Consider the following 19,364-nt stretch of genomic DNA (forward strand, 5'->3'; position numbering starts at 1 on the left):
CGAATACCCCAATGTTGATTGTACGCAAATCTTTCAGTCATCAATTTATGTTCTAGATATAAATTCATAATGTAGGTAGTATACAGATCGTATAGAAGTAATTAAAAAGATCATAGACATAGCTCAACATGCGCATCTAGATTTTTCATGACAAATCTGATTATGTACATATATAGGTAATGTAACTGTTCCTAGATAATTTATTAGAAGTGCAAATAATATATGTAGATAGGTATTAAGTTTTTTGTTTATTATTTAATATACAGGGTGGTGTTAAATAAAAATCTGGTCATCAATGAAGTTCATTTTAATAATTTTACTTTTTAATACGTATCTTATTTCTAATATAAACTCTTCGGCCCTTTAAACTTCTTAAGTACAGTAATTATTTAAGGAAATTTATCTTTTAAATGTAAACGTTCATAGTATATCTAAAAAATAGCGATTCTAGTTCTCAAATGAGATCAGTCAATTTCAAAGTACAAATTGGTTGCTTATAAATTACAGACTTAACATTTAACAATATTTACATTTTGATTGTCTAACAATAGTTATAATAGTTGAGTATTAAATTATCGTATGCTATGAACGCGGCTTAAACCTCGACATGTAGAAGTCACAATCTGGGCAATACATCGCGGGCGACGTCACATACTTCTTGCGGCACAAATTACAGAGCGACTTGTCGGACCCTCCTTGACTATCTCCACCGGAGTAATTCATTTGTGGAGGTACAGGAGAGTCGGTGCCGCCCTTCGTACCCGGCTCGAACGACACGGACTTCTTCTGCAACTGTTTCAACGCCGGCACGTGCTGGGCCGTGTTGTACCCGTTCTGGGAATACTGGTACTGATCGAGCTGATCGTTGACATTGTCAGCGGCTTGGGTGTAGTTGGCGTAGAGCCTCGTGTCGGGCAGGCAGTAGTTGTAGGGCGGCTTGTAGGCGTCGGCCTCGCCGTGTGGCGGCGACACGCGCTGGTACGGCGACGGCGGGTAGTGGCTCGCGTTCACTTGCGGGTGGCGACTAGAATACTCGGCAGTCATATAGCTCGTCGGTGGGCTGTGATAGTTCTGATACGCTGGCGAGTTACTAGGCACGCTCTGATATGGCGAGGAGGTCTGTGGGTTGTTATTGAAATGTCTGTTTGCACTGTAAGTGTTCTGTGCCGGCGGGGAGACTGGATTCTGTGGTAGTCTGTGATAGTATGTGCTGGTTGGTGTTTGGTTCACGTGGTGCGTCGGTGGGTGCGGGTACGTGTTAGGAACTGGTCTTTGTATGTTCGTCGGGTGCTTCGTTGAATAAGTGCTGTTGGGGGCAGCCGTGGGCAGTCTATTTGCAGGATTTAAACTAAAGTTCGGTGGGTTGTTCTGGTTTGGATAGACTGACGGTGGCTGGTTGTGCGATACGGGAGATACAGAGTTTTGAAGTGATCTATAATAATGTACATTGCTAGTTAATTCGTTTTGATTAGGGATGGTCTGCACAGGCGAATTGGTGCCATAAATCCCGTTAGTCTTCTGACTGTTGTACTGAGGTTGGATGCGAGGCTGCGTCGGCTGGTACGTTGGGTATGGATTTTGTAATCTGACGTACTCCGCATGCGCGTTGTCTTTTGCGACAAACGAGTTTTGCGACAAGGACGACACCGTCGACCGTGACGACTGACTGTCGAACGAGTCTTGTCGTTGGAGCGAGGGTTTCTCCGACTGGAGTGGCATCGTCGTGAGTTCAGGCTTGTTCATGGCTGACTTTAATACACGTTCCAGAATAGGATTTGGAATGTAACTGTCATCTTCCTGATCCTCAGCGGTCGATACTAAGATGACCTGATCGCAGAATGATACCGACTTCTTTTTGGGTTTAGAGCGATCGGCAAAATCATTAGCGATTTTTTGTTCGTTGTGTTCCTCTTCTATTTGCTTCGGGTCTATGGAAGAAGACGAGGCTCGTCTGTTGTAGAGGCCAGTGTTTGATTGTTCTGAACAGTTAATGACGTCCCTGTTGCCACTCATGCCCACAAAACTAATGTGTGACCTTTCGCTATCAGTAGCCGCATGCGCATTGTTTTCAAACCTAGATGCTATATTTTTTACGTTGTTGTTAGTTTCCATTAATTTTTGATTATCGGGTAAACCAGAAAGTTGTGCTTCCGCTGTAATGGATCTTATATGGTTCAAATGCATCCTTTTATTTTGTAACTCCTTTAAAACATCTGCGCATGAGTTCATTATTTCCATGCGTCTTTCATTTCTGAGTATTTCTTTTCGCTTCTCTAATAGTTGCGCTAGTAACGTGCCCTGAGTAGCTTCTTGTTGGCCGGCGTCGACTTCGTCAATGCTTTGAATTTTATTTAATTCTTCATGTACTGAAGTTAGATCTATCGGTGGAGGAGGTGGAGGGAACTCCTCACTGGGTTGTCGGGAATGATTTACGGAATTCATCGGACTGGGATAAGGCGGTAATTCAAACGGCTGTGGAGATCTCCTCATAATTAAAGGACAGTCTACTTCATCCACACCGTTGTCAAATGCCGCAGAAAGATTTTGAACGTTGCTGTGCGATGGTGCTATTGTTGGGATAACATCTCTTTTAACAGGACTCTGCTCTTGGTGGATCATGGCTTTGGTTACGACGGTGTGGAAGTTCTGCGAAGGTGAAGTGTCCAGTCTGTCGTAATGATTGACTTGATTGTCGTCGTAAGCACGGAGAAAAGGTAACGACTGCGGCTCATCGCCATATTGTTCAGAAAAACCGCCATCCTCCTCTATTTCAGGAGGATACCCCTCCTTGCCGTGTTCCACGTAACCGTACTTAGACCCGCTAAGTTGGGAAGTGGTCCGCAATGGTGGTGGCGGTGGTACTTTCGCGACGATCAACATTTTACCAGCACTTCCGTGGAAACTCTTTCTCATTAACTTGCTTCGTTCAAGATTTGGGTTTGTGCCGCTTGCGACTGAGTATTCCAAATGCCCCTCTGAAAGATAACCACTCAGATTTGACTTGTCTTCATTTGTTTTTCGTCCAACATCTGTGTCGTCTACAGAGGAGACGCGTTTTTCCTCATTCACTGTTTCTGAATTGCCATCAGCACCTTCTGTCAAATCTGGCATCGACCTGTTTTTACGTCTAATCAAGCCTGCCATCATTAATTTTCGTCTTATTTTATGTTGTTTTTTATTAGATTTTTTGTCATCGGGTGGTTCTTCCTTCTTTTCAATTGGTGCTGATACTTCTTTTCGGGCTCTGCCTCGATCTTCGCTCCTTGATCGTTTTTCCCTCACTTTTTCATCTTCCCGAGACTTATGCCTCGGCGGGCGTTCGCGTGTCATGTTATCAATATCGTCTTCAACTGATTTGAGGGATTTTTTAGACGAGCCCTTTTTCTTCGGCAAAGTGGCGTAAATTTCGATAGTGGCTGGAGAATTTTCGAGGCCACATTTTGTGTTTCTGACAGCAACAGATTGTGCGACTTCTGTAAGCCTATTCATTCCAGCCATTCGTTTTTGCAGACTGCGGATGCGCATTACGCAAGTGTTATGCATCATGCGAGCTCGAGTCACCGTGTGATGATAATTACCGGAAGCATCCATAGCTGAACGCGCTTTTGACGCAGCAGCATCGCATAACACAATAGCGGTTTCAAAATCTGCAGCATCTTCAGCATGACGAGACTTTTCTAACATCATGTCGGCTTCTGCACATAAACCGTCGGAGTCGCCACCGCGCGTTGTTATTTTCGGAATTGGCACATGTTGCAAGTTCAGTCGCAGACCCTGCTGGAGCGGTAAACTATCCGTCGATGACAATGAGTACGAGTCGTATCCAGCATCGCAAGATCCGCCACTAGACATGTCTCCTTTGCGAGTGGGGCTCCCTGGCACGCTGCCGACGCCTCTTCCTCTCGTGTACATGTAAGGGCTTTCCGCAGTCGACGAAGATGCTGACGAGGCACTATTCCGGTCTCCGCTCCAGTTTCCAGAGTCTCGACGCGTTCTGGGTCGCTCCTGTGAATCAGACGCCGATCCTGTACTGAGACTCCGCGCTAGTTGCGCGCGTCGATTGGCTTGGACTTCGAGCATGTTTTCTACAGCTTTTCTACTAACATAATCGTTTTCGTTATCAGGCCCAGGTGTTACTGCTCGTCGAGCAAATCCAGCAACAGGCCTTTCGGGCGCCGGAGTGACAGCTCGTCGTGGTTCTGGTCCAGGGAACGGAACTACATCTTTAGGTGCATGTCGTGTGTCACATGGCGTACCGTCCACTGCAGCATATAATAGCAGCAGCGGTTGAAATCTTCCTTTTCGACATTTTTCTACAACAAGCGACCATTCTGGTCCAATTTCTTTCACATTGGCGTCGTCAAAGTAGATCCACAATCGTAGTTTACTATGGAAGAAGAATGTGGAGTAATGTTTCCCGTAGTATGTGACAAGTCCGACGAGGTGGTGGGTAGCTCGCGCCGCCCACGCTTGGTCGACGCACGCGTGGAAGGCGTCGGTAGGGTGCAGTTCGGTGCCGATGGCGGCGTACACCGCAGACACGTGTTCAGCTGACGGACGCTCCGAGTCCCACACCATCCCGATAGACACGACTTCAGGGCGATTCATCAGTGTCCGGCAAATCTGGATTTTGGCGCCGCAAGCATTCTGTAAATAAATAAATATTCATTTATATTGAGCATTTTTTAAATATACAACATTCTGTAAATGCAGTAAGTAGTAATAATTTATTTTTGTTTCGGATATGTAAACCCCACGACTATTTGATTTAAGTGAGTACTTACAGGACAGTCTCTGATGTCTCCCATTCCGCCTGCTTTTCTTAACAATAGGCCAAAACTATCGCCATGTTCTCCAATCGCAGCCTGTGCCGTTAACGCCGTAGCAGAAACGTAATGCACCATCTGAAAATATACCATTTATTGATAGCCAATCCAATTAAATCTTCAAATACCTTATCATATTTTACACTAATCATATCCTTGTCATCGCCAATTTTATTTTACACTCGGTCAGTTTAAAAAATTACCTGTGTGAACGGCAAAGGTTCAGAGGTGGCTTGGCAGTCACCGCAGACGGACTGTTCGACCAGCATCATTGCGAACTTGCGGTGTGGTACACAGTGCGGGGCTCTGCAGGCGTCGTCGTCTCTCCTGTCTCCGGAGCCGGCGGCGACGTGCGCATGCACTCGCAACAGGATGTGCTCGAAGCACTCGCTCGCGTCCGCCATACAACCGAGCTGGAACCGAGCGCCGTTCCCGCCCAGCGCACGTCGGAGTCCGTCCGCGGCAGGCGCGCGCTCGGCTGACCATTGCAGTTGCGTAAATAATTCCTGTAGACAAGCATTTGATGATTAAGAAAATATTTTGTAAAATTTTGATCACGCTTTCCAGTGGCTCTTATATTATGATCGAAAAAGAACGGTTTTTTTATAATAAGTAGTCCATAAAAAGTTGGGATATCATCCGTAAAGGAAACTGAGCCTTATTCCAAAAGTAATAAGGACGCGAATCGTTTCCAGTTCAGTGGTAAAACCGGAACAAAACCAGTATGGCACGAATAAGAGTGGAGGTATAGGTCACAAACACGCCATGACCCGAGGTGGTCACTCGACGCGCACATGAGTATCGGCGTCGTTTTTGTGTATGTCGTAACCCACAACCGTTATCACAATTGACGTTTCACTATAGCGATATTGACTTCCTCTGCTAACTTCTAGACGTGGTAATTAGTTGTCACAACAGTTTACTGAAGAAAGCCGTTGGGAAAATAAACTTTCAAATCAGTCGCGTGACAGTGACGAAACGTTACAAGGCGCTATATCGAACATCTTTCATATCGAATTAAAAACCATAGATTGTATTTACGTCGGTTATAAAAGATGGCTAAGTAATGAAGTGAAGCGTCTTCCGGCGCAACGGCGGACGCAGCTTGCATCGTGCCTTCCGGCAACAACGATGCACATTGTAGCCGGCTTATGGTTTTTGACGTCGAATTATCAAAATTTTAATCACCTGTGGCATATTAATAACGCCACATTTTGTATTTGTTTCGAATCGTAATCTAAAATCTGGCATCTAAAATTGTAATTTGTGTCTTAATATGTTATTTATTCCACGAACACACTGAAAAAATCAATATTAATGCTGCATCTATCTTATAGATTTCGATATATTCTATGAAAACCTAGAGAACATTTCATAGACCTAAAGTTTATATTCCATAACCTTAAATGTATCCAAACACATTTTTTACAGCAGGTTGGTTACAATATATTGTGAATTTTACTGTTGTGTATAGCCATCTTTCTCGAGAAAATACTAAACAATGCAGTGTGAATAAATAGGCCCGTTACGAAATGTTTATGACGACAATTTTCTTACGCTCTTGGAAGATAAGCTTGTGATTTATAACGTGTTTCAAACTTCTGGTTTACTTGCTCTAGAAGTTTATCACATGGCGTGCCTGATAATAGATCCGCAAACACACAAATTCAAAACCTTTTAGGTCAATACAAAAGCTACGAAGACAATAACATTTTGTAGTACAACAAAGAGTTCTTTTATTCGTTAGTTGAACGTCTGGTATTTTTTGTTCTCCAAAGGCTTCGGCCGCACGTCTGACGTCACGTTAAATCTAGCGGTTAATTGTGCTGGTATGAAATTTACCTCAAGCATTACTATGCATTTAAATTGAAATACAAGTGGTATAAAATTAATTGATATAGGCAGTTTTTGTTAGAAGCTTATAATATACTTTTATTTACTTATTAGAATGCTATAAACTGACCCAATTTTTTTTTCATAAATAATATAATTAACGTAAGGATATTCCTTACATAAAATGTACCAAACGAATTAAAGTCTGAATACATATAAATTTCATTGATTTTTTCTTCCTAAATATGTGTTATTTCACACGACAAGGGTTGATTATATTATATTCATATTATGTCAACTGCAGGATCACCTATTTTGTCACGGTATTTGAGCAAGTTTTATACACCGATAATAAACTTGTATTCCGTCCTAATGATCGATTCGTTGACATACTTAAAATTTTTCAACGATGTTGGCCTCCATTTACAACTGGATTGCAAAACGAAGTTTATCAAGATTAATCAAAGACCCCCCGTTGATATTGCAGCGCACACTGAGACACGAACGTTTTCACATTCAGCCGAACCGATTGTAAAGAAATGAGAAACTTACAAGTCAACTGTGGTAGCTTAGTTAACGAAAACCATTGTTAACTGTGTGAAATTTCTACTTAGGTATAGAAGGAAAAACACGGGAACAATTTTCAGATGTGCTACAGTAGGATCGAATTATAAAATATTCTGTAAATATAATTTCCCATTGAATCTAATATTCTAAAAATATAAGAATTAAAAGTTATCATATTCTACACATGGAAATTAGAAAATTATCTAAGGCATAGCTTAATTGCGTTAAAGTACTAGTACTCTAACATTCATAGGTGGTTTGATCCGCGTCAACTTTTGACGGGCGTTTCATGTCTTGATACTTCAGAGAACAAAGTCGGGAGTGAGTTAATACTACCATGATTAGCTCATAAGCGGTATCTCAAAAAAAATCAAAAACTTGATTTTTCTGTCTTCAGATATCTTAAAAAAATACCGATCCAATGAACTTATCTAAATAACGGTATGTTGTTTAGAACTTGTTAAAAAAAACCTTAAGGCGATACCTCAAGGTCCATTTTCATACATTTTGTTTCACCTTTAATCTGGGTAACTAAACAAGTATTGGCAAGTAAAGAATTTAAATTCACGTCTAGTTAGTGATTAGTTCTCGCAGTTGAAAGAAAAACGTAAAAATAATTAATAATCATGGATATTTCGGCCTTTAAAATTTAATATGACGACATTTTAAAGGCAGAAATATCCATGATTATTAATTATTTTTACGTTTTTCTTTCAACTGCGAGAACTAATCACTACGTGAATTTAAATTCTTTACTTGCCAATACTTGTTTAGTTACCCAGATTAAAGGTGAAACAAAATGTATGAAAATGGACCTTGAGGTATCGCCTTAAAAGAGTTCCTCTATCTCAGTTTTACATACAAAACAGAAAAAATTTTAAAACTATATTTACAAAACAAACGATTTTCTCGAAATAAGGTTTCACTGACATACCACCACCGTGCCCTTAGCACGGTAGAATAGTTAGTTACAATCACACCCTCGAATTAACACGTAGAGTTATAAAACGCTAATGCAATAGTATTATCAAATAAATGAACGAGTTTACTTAGTAAAAGATATGAACTAACGCGGAACCAAGGCATCATGTATGACATTAGTGGAACAGCGCGCAGTGGGAACGCGGTTACGATATACCTGGGTATTGTGGCGTGAGAATGACGGTGGCTCCCAGAGGCGTTAGCCGTGACCCTGCTTCCTATACTCATTAATGTTGTTATAGATTGAGATGTGCGTAACATCGCCTATCAGGTATCAAGTAGTTGTTTATTCGACTCGAACGGTTTATCTCTTTCAGGGATCAAATTGACAGAAACCAAAAATCCTTTCTTAATGCAAACTTTATGTGAGGAAACCCGATAAAATAGCAGAAACTGTAAATCTTGATACAAATTAAGCCAATAAGACTTACATATAATAAATTTTCCATTCATTACTGGTGTTGCGGTAAACACATAAATACTAGTATTATTTATTCATACGATTGATTAATATTACTAATAAATAAATGCGTAGAGGATTTATACGCTGGATTTATATGACACGTGTTCGTAATATAAAAATATTTTAGCCAAGTTCCAATGTTACCTGTGCGTGCGGTTACGATCCAAGACAATGGTCAATTCGAACCGAACGCCGCATATTCTTTACAAATAAATTAAAGGACGAGTGGTACTACAAGATATAACCTTCAAAGTGAGTAAAAGAGAATATCCAAAAAGTGATTTGTCAACATTCTCATGACTGGTTGCAATAAAATTCCTTAATATTCATAATTACATTGTAGCGTATTTAAATTAAATAAAATACTGAGTATTCTAATGATTCTCAAAAACGTCAGTAACATTTGCTAATCGTGTGTTTAATGATTACTAATTAATTCCTGATGTATCTAATTGCACGATTTTACTTAACGTCTTGATAGTGCTTACATAAACCGCCGGTGTACGTATACGGAAAAGGAATAAATTTAATACAAAATCTAACCTTTTACAGCTTTATCAAAGGAGAATATTAATAAGATGAGATATAGTGGTAGCTTCCACCGTTAATGATCATTTGCTTGAAAGGCGTGAAGGTAAAACACTAATTAATGGATATATTTCAATTTATGTTCATAGTGTACTGGGTATACTTTACAAACTCTATGTCACTTTTATCGCTTATTGTTAGTATTTACTGCGACAGCGTCCTTAGCAAAGCGCGTTATGTATTCCCGGGACAAATTGCCTTCGTTGGCTACGAGACAATAGGCCTTCGGAGGTCAACGACGAGTAATGCATTCAAAAATTCTCTGTAGGCATTCTATAATAAACGTATGCAAATTAGCATAAATTTTCCAAAACCTATGACCGCATTTATCTTCATTATCTATCTATGAAAAGACTTCTAACTTTCTATATTTCTCAATTCTGTTGTTCGCAACGTTTACTTGTTACAAAGTGCCATGAGTCAGTAAAAGGCGCCGGGTAAGATTTCGACACAAAGATAACTTGCGGTTAACTTTAAAACACGCTGTCGCTTAGTTGTATTAAGAGCTTATTATGAGTCATTTACTAGAATATAATCTAGAAAAGACAATAGACATTTTCTAGCCACCGACACGACGTTATTTAGTTACTTAACTTAAAGAATAATATTGATTACAATAAACAAAACTTACTCTAAACAATGACAATGTAACGGGGCTAATAAGTTGTGAGTCCGGGGCGTCGTATCGACAGGCGGAGGGCGGGCGCGAGCGCGGCAGCGTGTTGTGCCGCACGCCGGCCAGCGAGCCGGTGAGCATGTCCTTGGGCGGCAGCAGCTCCCGGTCGCGCAGCCCCTCGATCTTCTGCTTCTGTATCGCCGTGCCGCTCTTCCCGCCATCGCTCGACTCCTTACGCTTGTACCGAAACTTTATCATCTCACCGACTGGTCCGCATCGCTCGAGCCGATCACGCGATTAACTAAATTCAGTTCAAAGCTTATTCAATCTCCATTCCGGTCGTGACCGAATACAATGGCTCTGCACTGAATATACATATCGGTTCGTGTCCGCAAACAACTCTAAACGGCAATAAGTAAACCAAACACGTAGTATTGAGAAACTTCACATTTGAATTCCACACGATACGTGCACGTTAAGATATGCCCATCCGCACTAGCTCTTAACTATTTTATTCGCATATAATATGTATTTTTTTATCACAACGAGTACTTTGAATATTAATGCACCGGGTTTGGGCGCGAACGCCAGTTGCGTAGAAGGTGCACCGCAGCAGGTGGTCACAAAAGTTTTATAAAATCCAACTGCCGGAGTGCATTAAACCACTAATTGACGCACATAATGTATACTCGAATCACTTTCAACGTTATAAACAACTAGTTGTATAATATTAAATATGGCAATACACGAGCGCACGACTCGGAGGCTTTCGAACAGACTGACTTGAGACTAGAGGTAGACACGCGAAGGCGGGACACCCGAGCGCCTCTACCTTCCAGGTACCTACAATTTTTTATAATCTATTGTTAACTTAACTCACGTGGGTTACGCTCTGTCTCTTTCTGCCGCAAGTAATACTGAAGCTCCGTATACAAATTTTACAATGACGAGCTTTTGTTTAAATTTCTATGGAGATAACTCAAAGCCTCGTAAAGCTATAAACTGTTTAAATTACTGCCATATTAGGCAACACGTGCACACAGCGTGTTAAATAGTTACATCTAGGAATTTGACAATGTTCTTCCTAAAATGAAAAATAACACGCTATTATGATTTGTGGCGGCTAGTTAGTGAAATTAGATGTAACGAATTGGAACATAAAAGATATATCTTTATCGACATAGCCGAATATTTTAGAGATACGAGAAACATTGTTCACACACGCTCTCATTCCTCAACTATTTGAATGAATCATAACACGAGTATGTGAAAAAAAAGTCGACTTGAGAATGTAGAGACGGACCCTTGGGTCTTGAATTGAAGTGGCCAAAGAAATTATTTTATGGTCGGTTAAGCTTTAACCTTATGGGTATATTCATCATATGAATGAACTTTCACGTCACGTGAGTCAGATTGTAAGTATGTCGGAGTTGTAAAATACTTGGTCAGTTTCCTCAAAGCCGGTCCGGTTCAAACGCAGTAATCTTACGTTCAGAACTACTTCGAAAATTTTAAATAATTGACTATAATTTTAAATTGACTTTCTTCGTGTATTAAGCTACCAATTTAAAATGTAGTTACAGCAATATAATAATATATATCAATAACATAATTTGAACGAGTACTTTAAATAAAATAGATCACACATTAACAATTTAATTGAACTATACTCAACAATTTAAAGACATATTTTCTTTATTTTTTACAAAATATGTTTAATATTATAACGCTTGAGCATAAACATTTGCCAGTTTTAGAAACTGTTTTTAGATTACGTATAACGGATACGATAAAAAAAATCGTGATGAAACTGTTCACATGGGTTTTCGAAGGATGTTGATTCATTCCTTATTACGTTATTGTTTAGCATAATCGCCTTGGAAGGTTGTAAACGTTGCGATCCAGCGTTCACTTCTCCGAATCGGTCCGTTAAGATCACCTCTTAAGGAAAACTGAACAAAAGCTACACCTACATACTGTGATCGCGTTTTGTCATGTTTATTATAAGGAAATATGACCCGGTTTAAGAGTCGTGCGCAAAATGTTCACTGTACTTTCGTCGATTACTTTCATATGAAAAGTGAAGGTTACCGAATGCGTTTTATCAAACATACCGAGGTTATAAGTTTTCATTCGTGAGTTGGAACCATTTGTAAAGGAAGTGTTACGTGTATCAATAAACAACAGCGCGCATTTCCCATGCGAGTTCGCGATCCGGTTACACTACCTATTGGATATAACGGATTGTGAGAAAGGTTGACTTGGAATCATTTCTGGCAACTCTCGCATTACAAGTGATTTAATCGTATTATTTAGATTTTTAATGTTAGGTTAATAGCTGTTAAAATTGAATAAGACTATTAATTTTCTCATAGGACATTTACGTTTCCAATAAAATATTTGAATCAACGACAAAGCTATGTTTTTATATGTGTCATTTGAACAGTAATCAGTAACTATTTTGAATTTATCTAATCATCCAATTAATTAATAATACATACAAATAATTTGTCAGACCTTTGCATAAAATGTGACTTTCGTGACAAAACACGCGTAACTTAAAATATTTCCAACCACTTATTTTTAATACTATTTGCGAACCGCGATACCGTTGCTCAAACATGTGGAACTTTTCAAGAAATTCTTATTGAATAAAGATAATGTTATTAACTGAACTTTTATACTTTAATAAATATGATATATTTCAAATAATATTTGTGATGCAATTCGAATTAGACTAAATGGTATGTGAATAAACACCTTCGTTTTCCTGTTAAATTGCACCAAAATATATCCAAAGATATATTGGCATTACATGTAGCCATTTCGAATGCGTAATTATAGGAACCGGCGCTCCAAAAACAGATGGCCAATACACTAACAGGGTGTTACCAAGGTGTGTGTTACAAACAACAGTATTCGATATTATCTAAACTTAATTCTGTAGCATTAACTATTGCATCAATTTACCTATTGTTTTGTAGTCTGCTAGCTTTCAAGGCAATGTGTGTAATGGCTAGATGATTCACAATTGATTATATTATAATTAAATGAAGCAAAACTTGGAATGACTTGATAAATTTATTAATATAGAATATTGATGGCTGCTTGATTAGTCAGAGACAAAAAACTGCTTAGAAAAACTTTTTTGCTGTTAGTTGAATTCTTTACTCTATTAGGAAGCGATAAAGAAAATAATTTACTATAAAAATATTATTATAAAACAAATTATTTTTTACCCCCACATTAATGCGTGAGCGAAGAACCTTGTTTAATAGGTAGATAAAGCACCTGTCGCCGGAAAAAATATATTAGGGTGTTTCACGATAACATTTCAAATGACAATTATAGACTGTCGCATTCGTTATTCTACTGATATGAAATATAAGCGCGAAGGTTTCTAAAGATGTTTGGATGTTCGGTACTTTATTAGAAGTACATGCATAAACCACTGAATTTTGATGAAATTTCGCACACATATTGAGTAACTCCGCGATCAATATTACATAGACTTTGTATCTTAGAAGCAGCGTAATGAAACAATTTTCGAAAACACTTTCACGTGAGCAGAACCGCAAACCAAAGCTAGTAAAATATAATAGAAAGGCGTAGTCTCGTGAAAGGCCAGTAGTTTGAACAAGGGCTCTATTACGCGTTATACTACGATCGTAGATTCGTAGCCTGTAGTGTGGTTACCAAGTGTGATGAACTCTCCCGTAACATTTCGATTGGTGCGAGACGTTGAAATAATCGCCAATCAAAATCGATTAGTTCTACGCGCAACATCTAATTCAATTAAAACGCAGTAATATACCATTGTGCGAGTTCTCGGCTAAGTTGAACATTGTGTCGCACAAAGACATACTTTCAAGAATTTTAAGTCTATATACTTAGAATTGATACTTGGTTTATCACTGAGAATTAGTTAAATTCCAAGTATAAGATTTTATACCATAGGTAGTAATAAACATTTTCAAGAAAAACACAACTCATGTTGTGGTACTAATACTTTAATAGAGCTTCCTAAATATTTAAATACTAATCTTTGCGTATTACTTATCATAATAGTATTTTGAGTGCCTCCAAAATGTCCCGGACACGTGTGCGGATGACTTGTGGAATTCAATGCATAGTTCCATATACTAAGATTTTACGGCGAATTGGAATCGATCACTGCGTAACTATTTCTTAAGGAATATTTGATGGTCTAGTCGGAATTTTCTACCTCTTAAGATATTGTTAACGTTTACTGTGCTTTACATGGAATAGAAACAGCACCATCTATTAACAGTTCCGAATCCGCACAAAATATCTTTAATAAAAATATGGATATTATTAAAATCTAAAAAGGGGTTCATGGTAGACACTGCAAAGGACTTCTGAGTCAATGCGGAACACAATATCCTAAGCTAATATCAAGTTTATGGTTATGTGAGTACATATTATGTTTGATCGTGCAGAAATCGCTACCGGTAGGGCAGTGTTTATGATACCGATTCAATGCAAATAAATAGTGGGAGGATGCGTACTTAAACAAGTACAATGAGCAATTGATAAACACATGTGTGGGCTTGGTTCGAATTAAATATGGGGGTATACTCAATAAATGGAAGCACGGATTACAATTTTGACTCTTTTGTGCTGTTATCACTTTATCTGTCGTTCTTAACAAAGTGATAAGCTTTTCTCTACAAAACAAAGACGTTTATCCTGTGTTTACGCAATGACTAACTAAGGTACCTACGTTGTAGCGATAATTTGCGGCTTTATGGATACAGCTCACTGCAATTTAAAAATGCCACAGCGCCCTACAATACCTACTTAAAATGTTTATGTTTGAATTATCTTCATAAACAAGTGCCATAATATACTTAATCCGTGCTTTTTGCAACTTGTTTTGATAATGTCAACCGACATAGTGGGCGAACATTTTAGGTAACCAAGAAGTGGGTGCAACTAGTTCAATGACATTTCTAGGAGATAATACCTATCACTAATTGGCATTAAGTGCGATAGGTAAATGGTAAAAAGCATTGCTCTTAATGAGTGGTGATGTCAGAAACATATCTCTCGTGTATAATTTTCACGCGCAGGACATGCGTCGTCAGCTCAAATGACGTGAGTTGAGTGACAGTTGGTAGATGAAAGAGGCAGTAGGGTAAAACCTGAGACAAATACCTCACAAATCCAACACATTGAGCCAAAAACGGGTGGACAAAGTGGGGTAATGTGTGTATTGAGAGCTGACCTTTCCTCTTTACTAATAAAAGCAGGCCTATTGCGAACTTTATGTTAATTTAACACCAAAAGAGAAAAACGTGAAGGCAATTCGCAAATCAAAATGCAAATACACGCCTAGTTCGCGACTTACAAGATGAGATTTTTACCAGATGTGGGATTTAAAAAGTGGAACATGTTAATTGATGCTTTATTCCGTTTCTTTAGTAGCTTGGGTATACGGTATACCGTATAGAGAACATACGTCATAGGTAAATCGTAATGAGTTGTGGAACATAGGTAATTAGAACTGTTTCTATGATAACATCGTGAACTAATGTGAAATAGATTAGACACGTTACTGCGTTGCAGGCTAGACAATGTCGCAAGTGGAAAGGCAATGTATTGAAATGTCCCACTGAACATGTATGATTTGTTGTTACACCAACGTGACCCTGAAGTTTTCGTCTCACGTTTACTTATTGCGGCGCTGTGTCGCGAACACATTTAAATATATTAACAGTAATATTCAGTGCTCAGCCATCGCTTGTCTCATACAAGGCTAACTACTAACCGATTTACTATGAAATCAACACACGCGTACAATACCGCTCACTTGATTAGTACACAGATTTAAGTGATAATGAACTTTGACACTTGCACTTTTCACTTTTCCACAACGTAGAACACTTTATCACTATTGTACACAATGTACCACTAACGTAAAAATATATTTTAACATGAGAAATATTAAGAAAGAATATTTTAATTAACTCTTAAAAAAACAACTACGCGCCACGATACAGAGGCTGCGCGTTTACGACTGTGAGTGTAGTAACAACGACAGTCGACATACGCGCACGCGTGCGACAGAGATGCACGACGAAGGCTTTGGCGCCAAACACATATTCGTTAAGGTGCGAGTGAGAGGTGCGGGAGGCTTGCGCGGGAGTCCGGTTACGTATCTCGTTATGGTGAAGATTGAACTCTTTGTATGAAGAAACACCACACTTCGGATTGTTTAAAACGTGTCATTACATTAATACGTGGGTGACAAGTAACAGAAAGAAAATCGTGACGTAAACAACTCCATTTATAGCTTATCAAAAAAATCAAACCTAGGTCTTTATTTACAATATTTCGTAGCCACATTTCACACAATTCAGCTGAACAAACACCTTTTTTTCCTGTATCTTACATTTGCAAAATACATGAGTATCTAAAACCTCCATATTTGTACATAAGTATTTGGCCAGTGAACTGTAATTAAACCAGTGTGGCGAGTCTACGATTACATGACCAGCCATCTATTACTATCTAGTCTAGATCATCGACCGCGGTGTCTGTTTCTAAACCTTCACTATACACTGAGGAGTTTTGGACAGGTATTGAATTTTAAATAATTTACGACTATCGTCTACAACTTTGGATATTTAAGTGCCTAAAATGTGAAACACAGAGTGATCAAACTACGTTCTAAAAGTGTACAACATTGTAATCATTCAGAGTTGCAATAATTTAATTTTAGTAAGAACTCATATTGTAACAGAAACGATTACAATGAATACCAAAGATACACAAATGCATACACATTCTTAATAAAATATATTTCTAAACATAAAAACAAAATGACTTCCTACAATGCCATATAAGAACAAGAAACCGGCTCACATAAAATGATGTCACTCTTAAAATGACAATTCTGCATGTAAAATTCTGAGTAAACGGGGTAAGACTGCGGTTGGCATACCGGTTTCGTCGCGTGATACATGCAGAAAAGGTATCCAATAGAAATATGGTCTATTTAAATCCTAATTTGGTAAGAAAAAGTTTATGTCTTCAGGCTTGCAACCAATCCCTGTATATCATAGAAAATCCTGATAGAGTCGTTAACATTGATATCATTCAGGTAGATTCACAAAAGCTTCTAGTAAAAGCTAGTATCGTCATTATATAAAAAAAATACATACATTTATTCCATAACAACACAAACCAGTGTCACAAAGGTACTAATCAAAATTTATATGAAAAACAAACCCAGTGGGTTGTTATTTTAAAGTAATGTGACATCCACACTGTTGATACGAACATATCGATATCGGTATCGCCACAACATTGTAACGCGATCACATGTTTATCACTGCTGTTTGTTATTGTTGCATACAGGCGTCAGATTACATAAACTCTACACGTAATAGGTTCATTACAGGAGTTACGAGTACTGATGATCAAAATAGTAATTATAGTGTACATAAAGAATATCGATAATTAACGAAGATTCTAGTAGCATATACTGCTTTTCAAAAACAACTTACTCTATAATATTTTAAATATGGGAGTATTTGGTGATGTTACTTAGCTAGTCACGCGTGAATCGGGTACATAGAGCGTATTTTGATTAAAAAATAATATACAGTCTACTATTCATCCCAAAAGAGAATAGTTAAGTACGTCTGCTCCAGAAGAATTTCAAGCAATCAAAATTACCAGTAACAAATTGTGTTGAATTAATTTACGATAAGTATGGAATGAATTTTATTTCACATGAACTACACAACAATAACTACCCGTATTTGTAGGACAAAGTTCAAAACAATTTGACAAGCATATCAAATCGACCAAATATGAAAAAATACTAAGAACAACTTTCTACTAATTACAATACACAGTACAATCTATTCAAACGTCACACAATATGATCATAGACTTTAAAGACAAGAAATTCGTTTTATCAACGCGTTCGTGCGCAGTAACGAGGTGTAAATGTCAAAAGGTTTCTCTTATGCCGAAGGTAACCGCGATATGAAGGTTACACAACAATAAATGCTCAATGAAATTCCATACATTCTTAAAATATTAATAAAATAATAGTGAGTTTAATTATATACAGAAATAAGGTCAATGTATAATGATTACCCACACAGTCAATCACGTGTTTATCCCCGTAGAGGTAGGCAGAGACGCAACTAGTGCACTCACTTTCCGCCATGTTTATTCCGTTCCATGATGCGATAGGAGGAGAGCCTATCGGCCACAAATTCCAGACTTCACACTGATACTGAGTAGAAAAACCCAATATCTATGCCAGACCTGGAGACCGAACCCGAGAAGTTAGACTGTAGTCGTACCGTAATAGAACTATTCCGATGGGAGTCAATATAATGATAAACACAAATCAATCATAAATAATGTAGTAAAGTATAATTAAATTTATACAAATGAATCACACATAAAAATTTGCCGTTTGGTATTTTTCATTTCTAGTAAAATTTGCAGTTTAAATGTAAACTTAAGTAAAATAGAAATGACCTGATAAATAAATTGACAGCGTGATCTGTGTCGATATGCAGCTGAGAATAACGTGCATCTGGACAAAAGTAAACGTTTGACAATTACAAGAAAATAAGTATAGCTTTGTCATGAGAAAACGTGGACTTCTCTATGAAAGAGCATTGACTTCAACAATAGAACCTTCGACGTTCACACGGCAATAAAATGTTAGCTACAGATCATCGGTGGTCAACTCTGATGTTTTACTATGTTAAAAACAAATTGTTTTCGGAAACGCAGACAATTTATTTATTAAAAATAACTTAGGACCATTATTATAATTATTTTTGATTAGAACATTAATTGCAGAGAACTGCAATTTTCTATAATCTTAATATACTTCGTGTCGGCGGATAATCTTGTAAAGCCGATGATCACGTACGAATTGGCAACGAGACAACACGTATCCAATATGAAGTGTCGCCGGTAAAATGGCCACGAACGCCGGTATCATCTTACTCGTATGTATGTCGATGTCCCACTTCGTACACACTTGTTCATTTCACTTACAACGAGTTTCACGCCCAAATATTGGCCTCCTAACTGAGATAAAGTTTACTTTAAAAATAAACGTCTGCGACAACTCGCTTAAATTAATAGAGTTTCCGTTTTGGCCCGGCTGGTCAACTTCGTTGCGCAAATATTTGCAGTTTGAAACCAATAAAAAATATATTATCGGAAATGTTGAGACGGTGACCGTTAGGTACTGTACTGGCCAATAATTACTTAATGGAGGCAGATATATTTTTCTAGGTAATTGGTGTGCAGTCATTTTTGAAATCTACATTACTTATAAAAAAAATACATACACGGCAACTAAAGCACCATTAGACAGAATCCATTAAATGCAAAATATCATGCCAATATAAACATAAATTGTGTAATTATACTCTGGTATTTTATTGACATGAGAATAATTCCTCACTCAACGAAGTTCTGTAGA

The 19,364-nt window shown here is 38.1% G+C and overlaps 1 protein-coding gene across 6 annotated transcripts in view; it reads right to left on the reverse strand.

Moving 5' to 3' along the window:
- Nucleotides 1-290: 290 nt before the first annotated feature.
- LOC115448197 overlaps nucleotides 291-19,364 on the reverse strand; it is a 70,982-nt gene continuing 51,908 nt past the window's right edge. For 2 of the 6 annotated variants that reach the window (XM_030175546.2, XM_030175551.2), the window contains 3 exons: nucleotides 5,030-5,332; nucleotides 4,785-4,904; nucleotides 291-4,647 (listed from right to left, as the gene is read on the reverse strand). In XM_030175546.2, the coding sequence (XP_030031406.1) occupies nucleotides 583-4,647; nucleotides 4,785-4,904; nucleotides 5,030-5,332 (4,488 nt within the window). In that variant the 3' untranslated portion in view covers nucleotides 291-582. Of the gene's footprint in view, nucleotides 4,648-4,784; nucleotides 4,905-5,029; nucleotides 5,333-9,889; nucleotides 15,645-15,665; nucleotides 15,930-19,364 lie in introns of those variants that run through there. The other 4 variants (XM_030175548.2, XM_030175550.2, XM_030175549.2 and 1 more) reach the window with 4 other exon arrangements.

This window comes from Manduca sexta, chromosome 20, assembly GCF_014839805.1.
Source record: "Manduca sexta isolate Smith_Timp_Sample1 chromosome 20, JHU_Msex_v1.0, whole genome shotgun sequence".
Lineage (NCBI taxonomy): Eukaryota > Metazoa > Arthropoda > Insecta > Lepidoptera > Sphingidae > Manduca > Manduca sexta.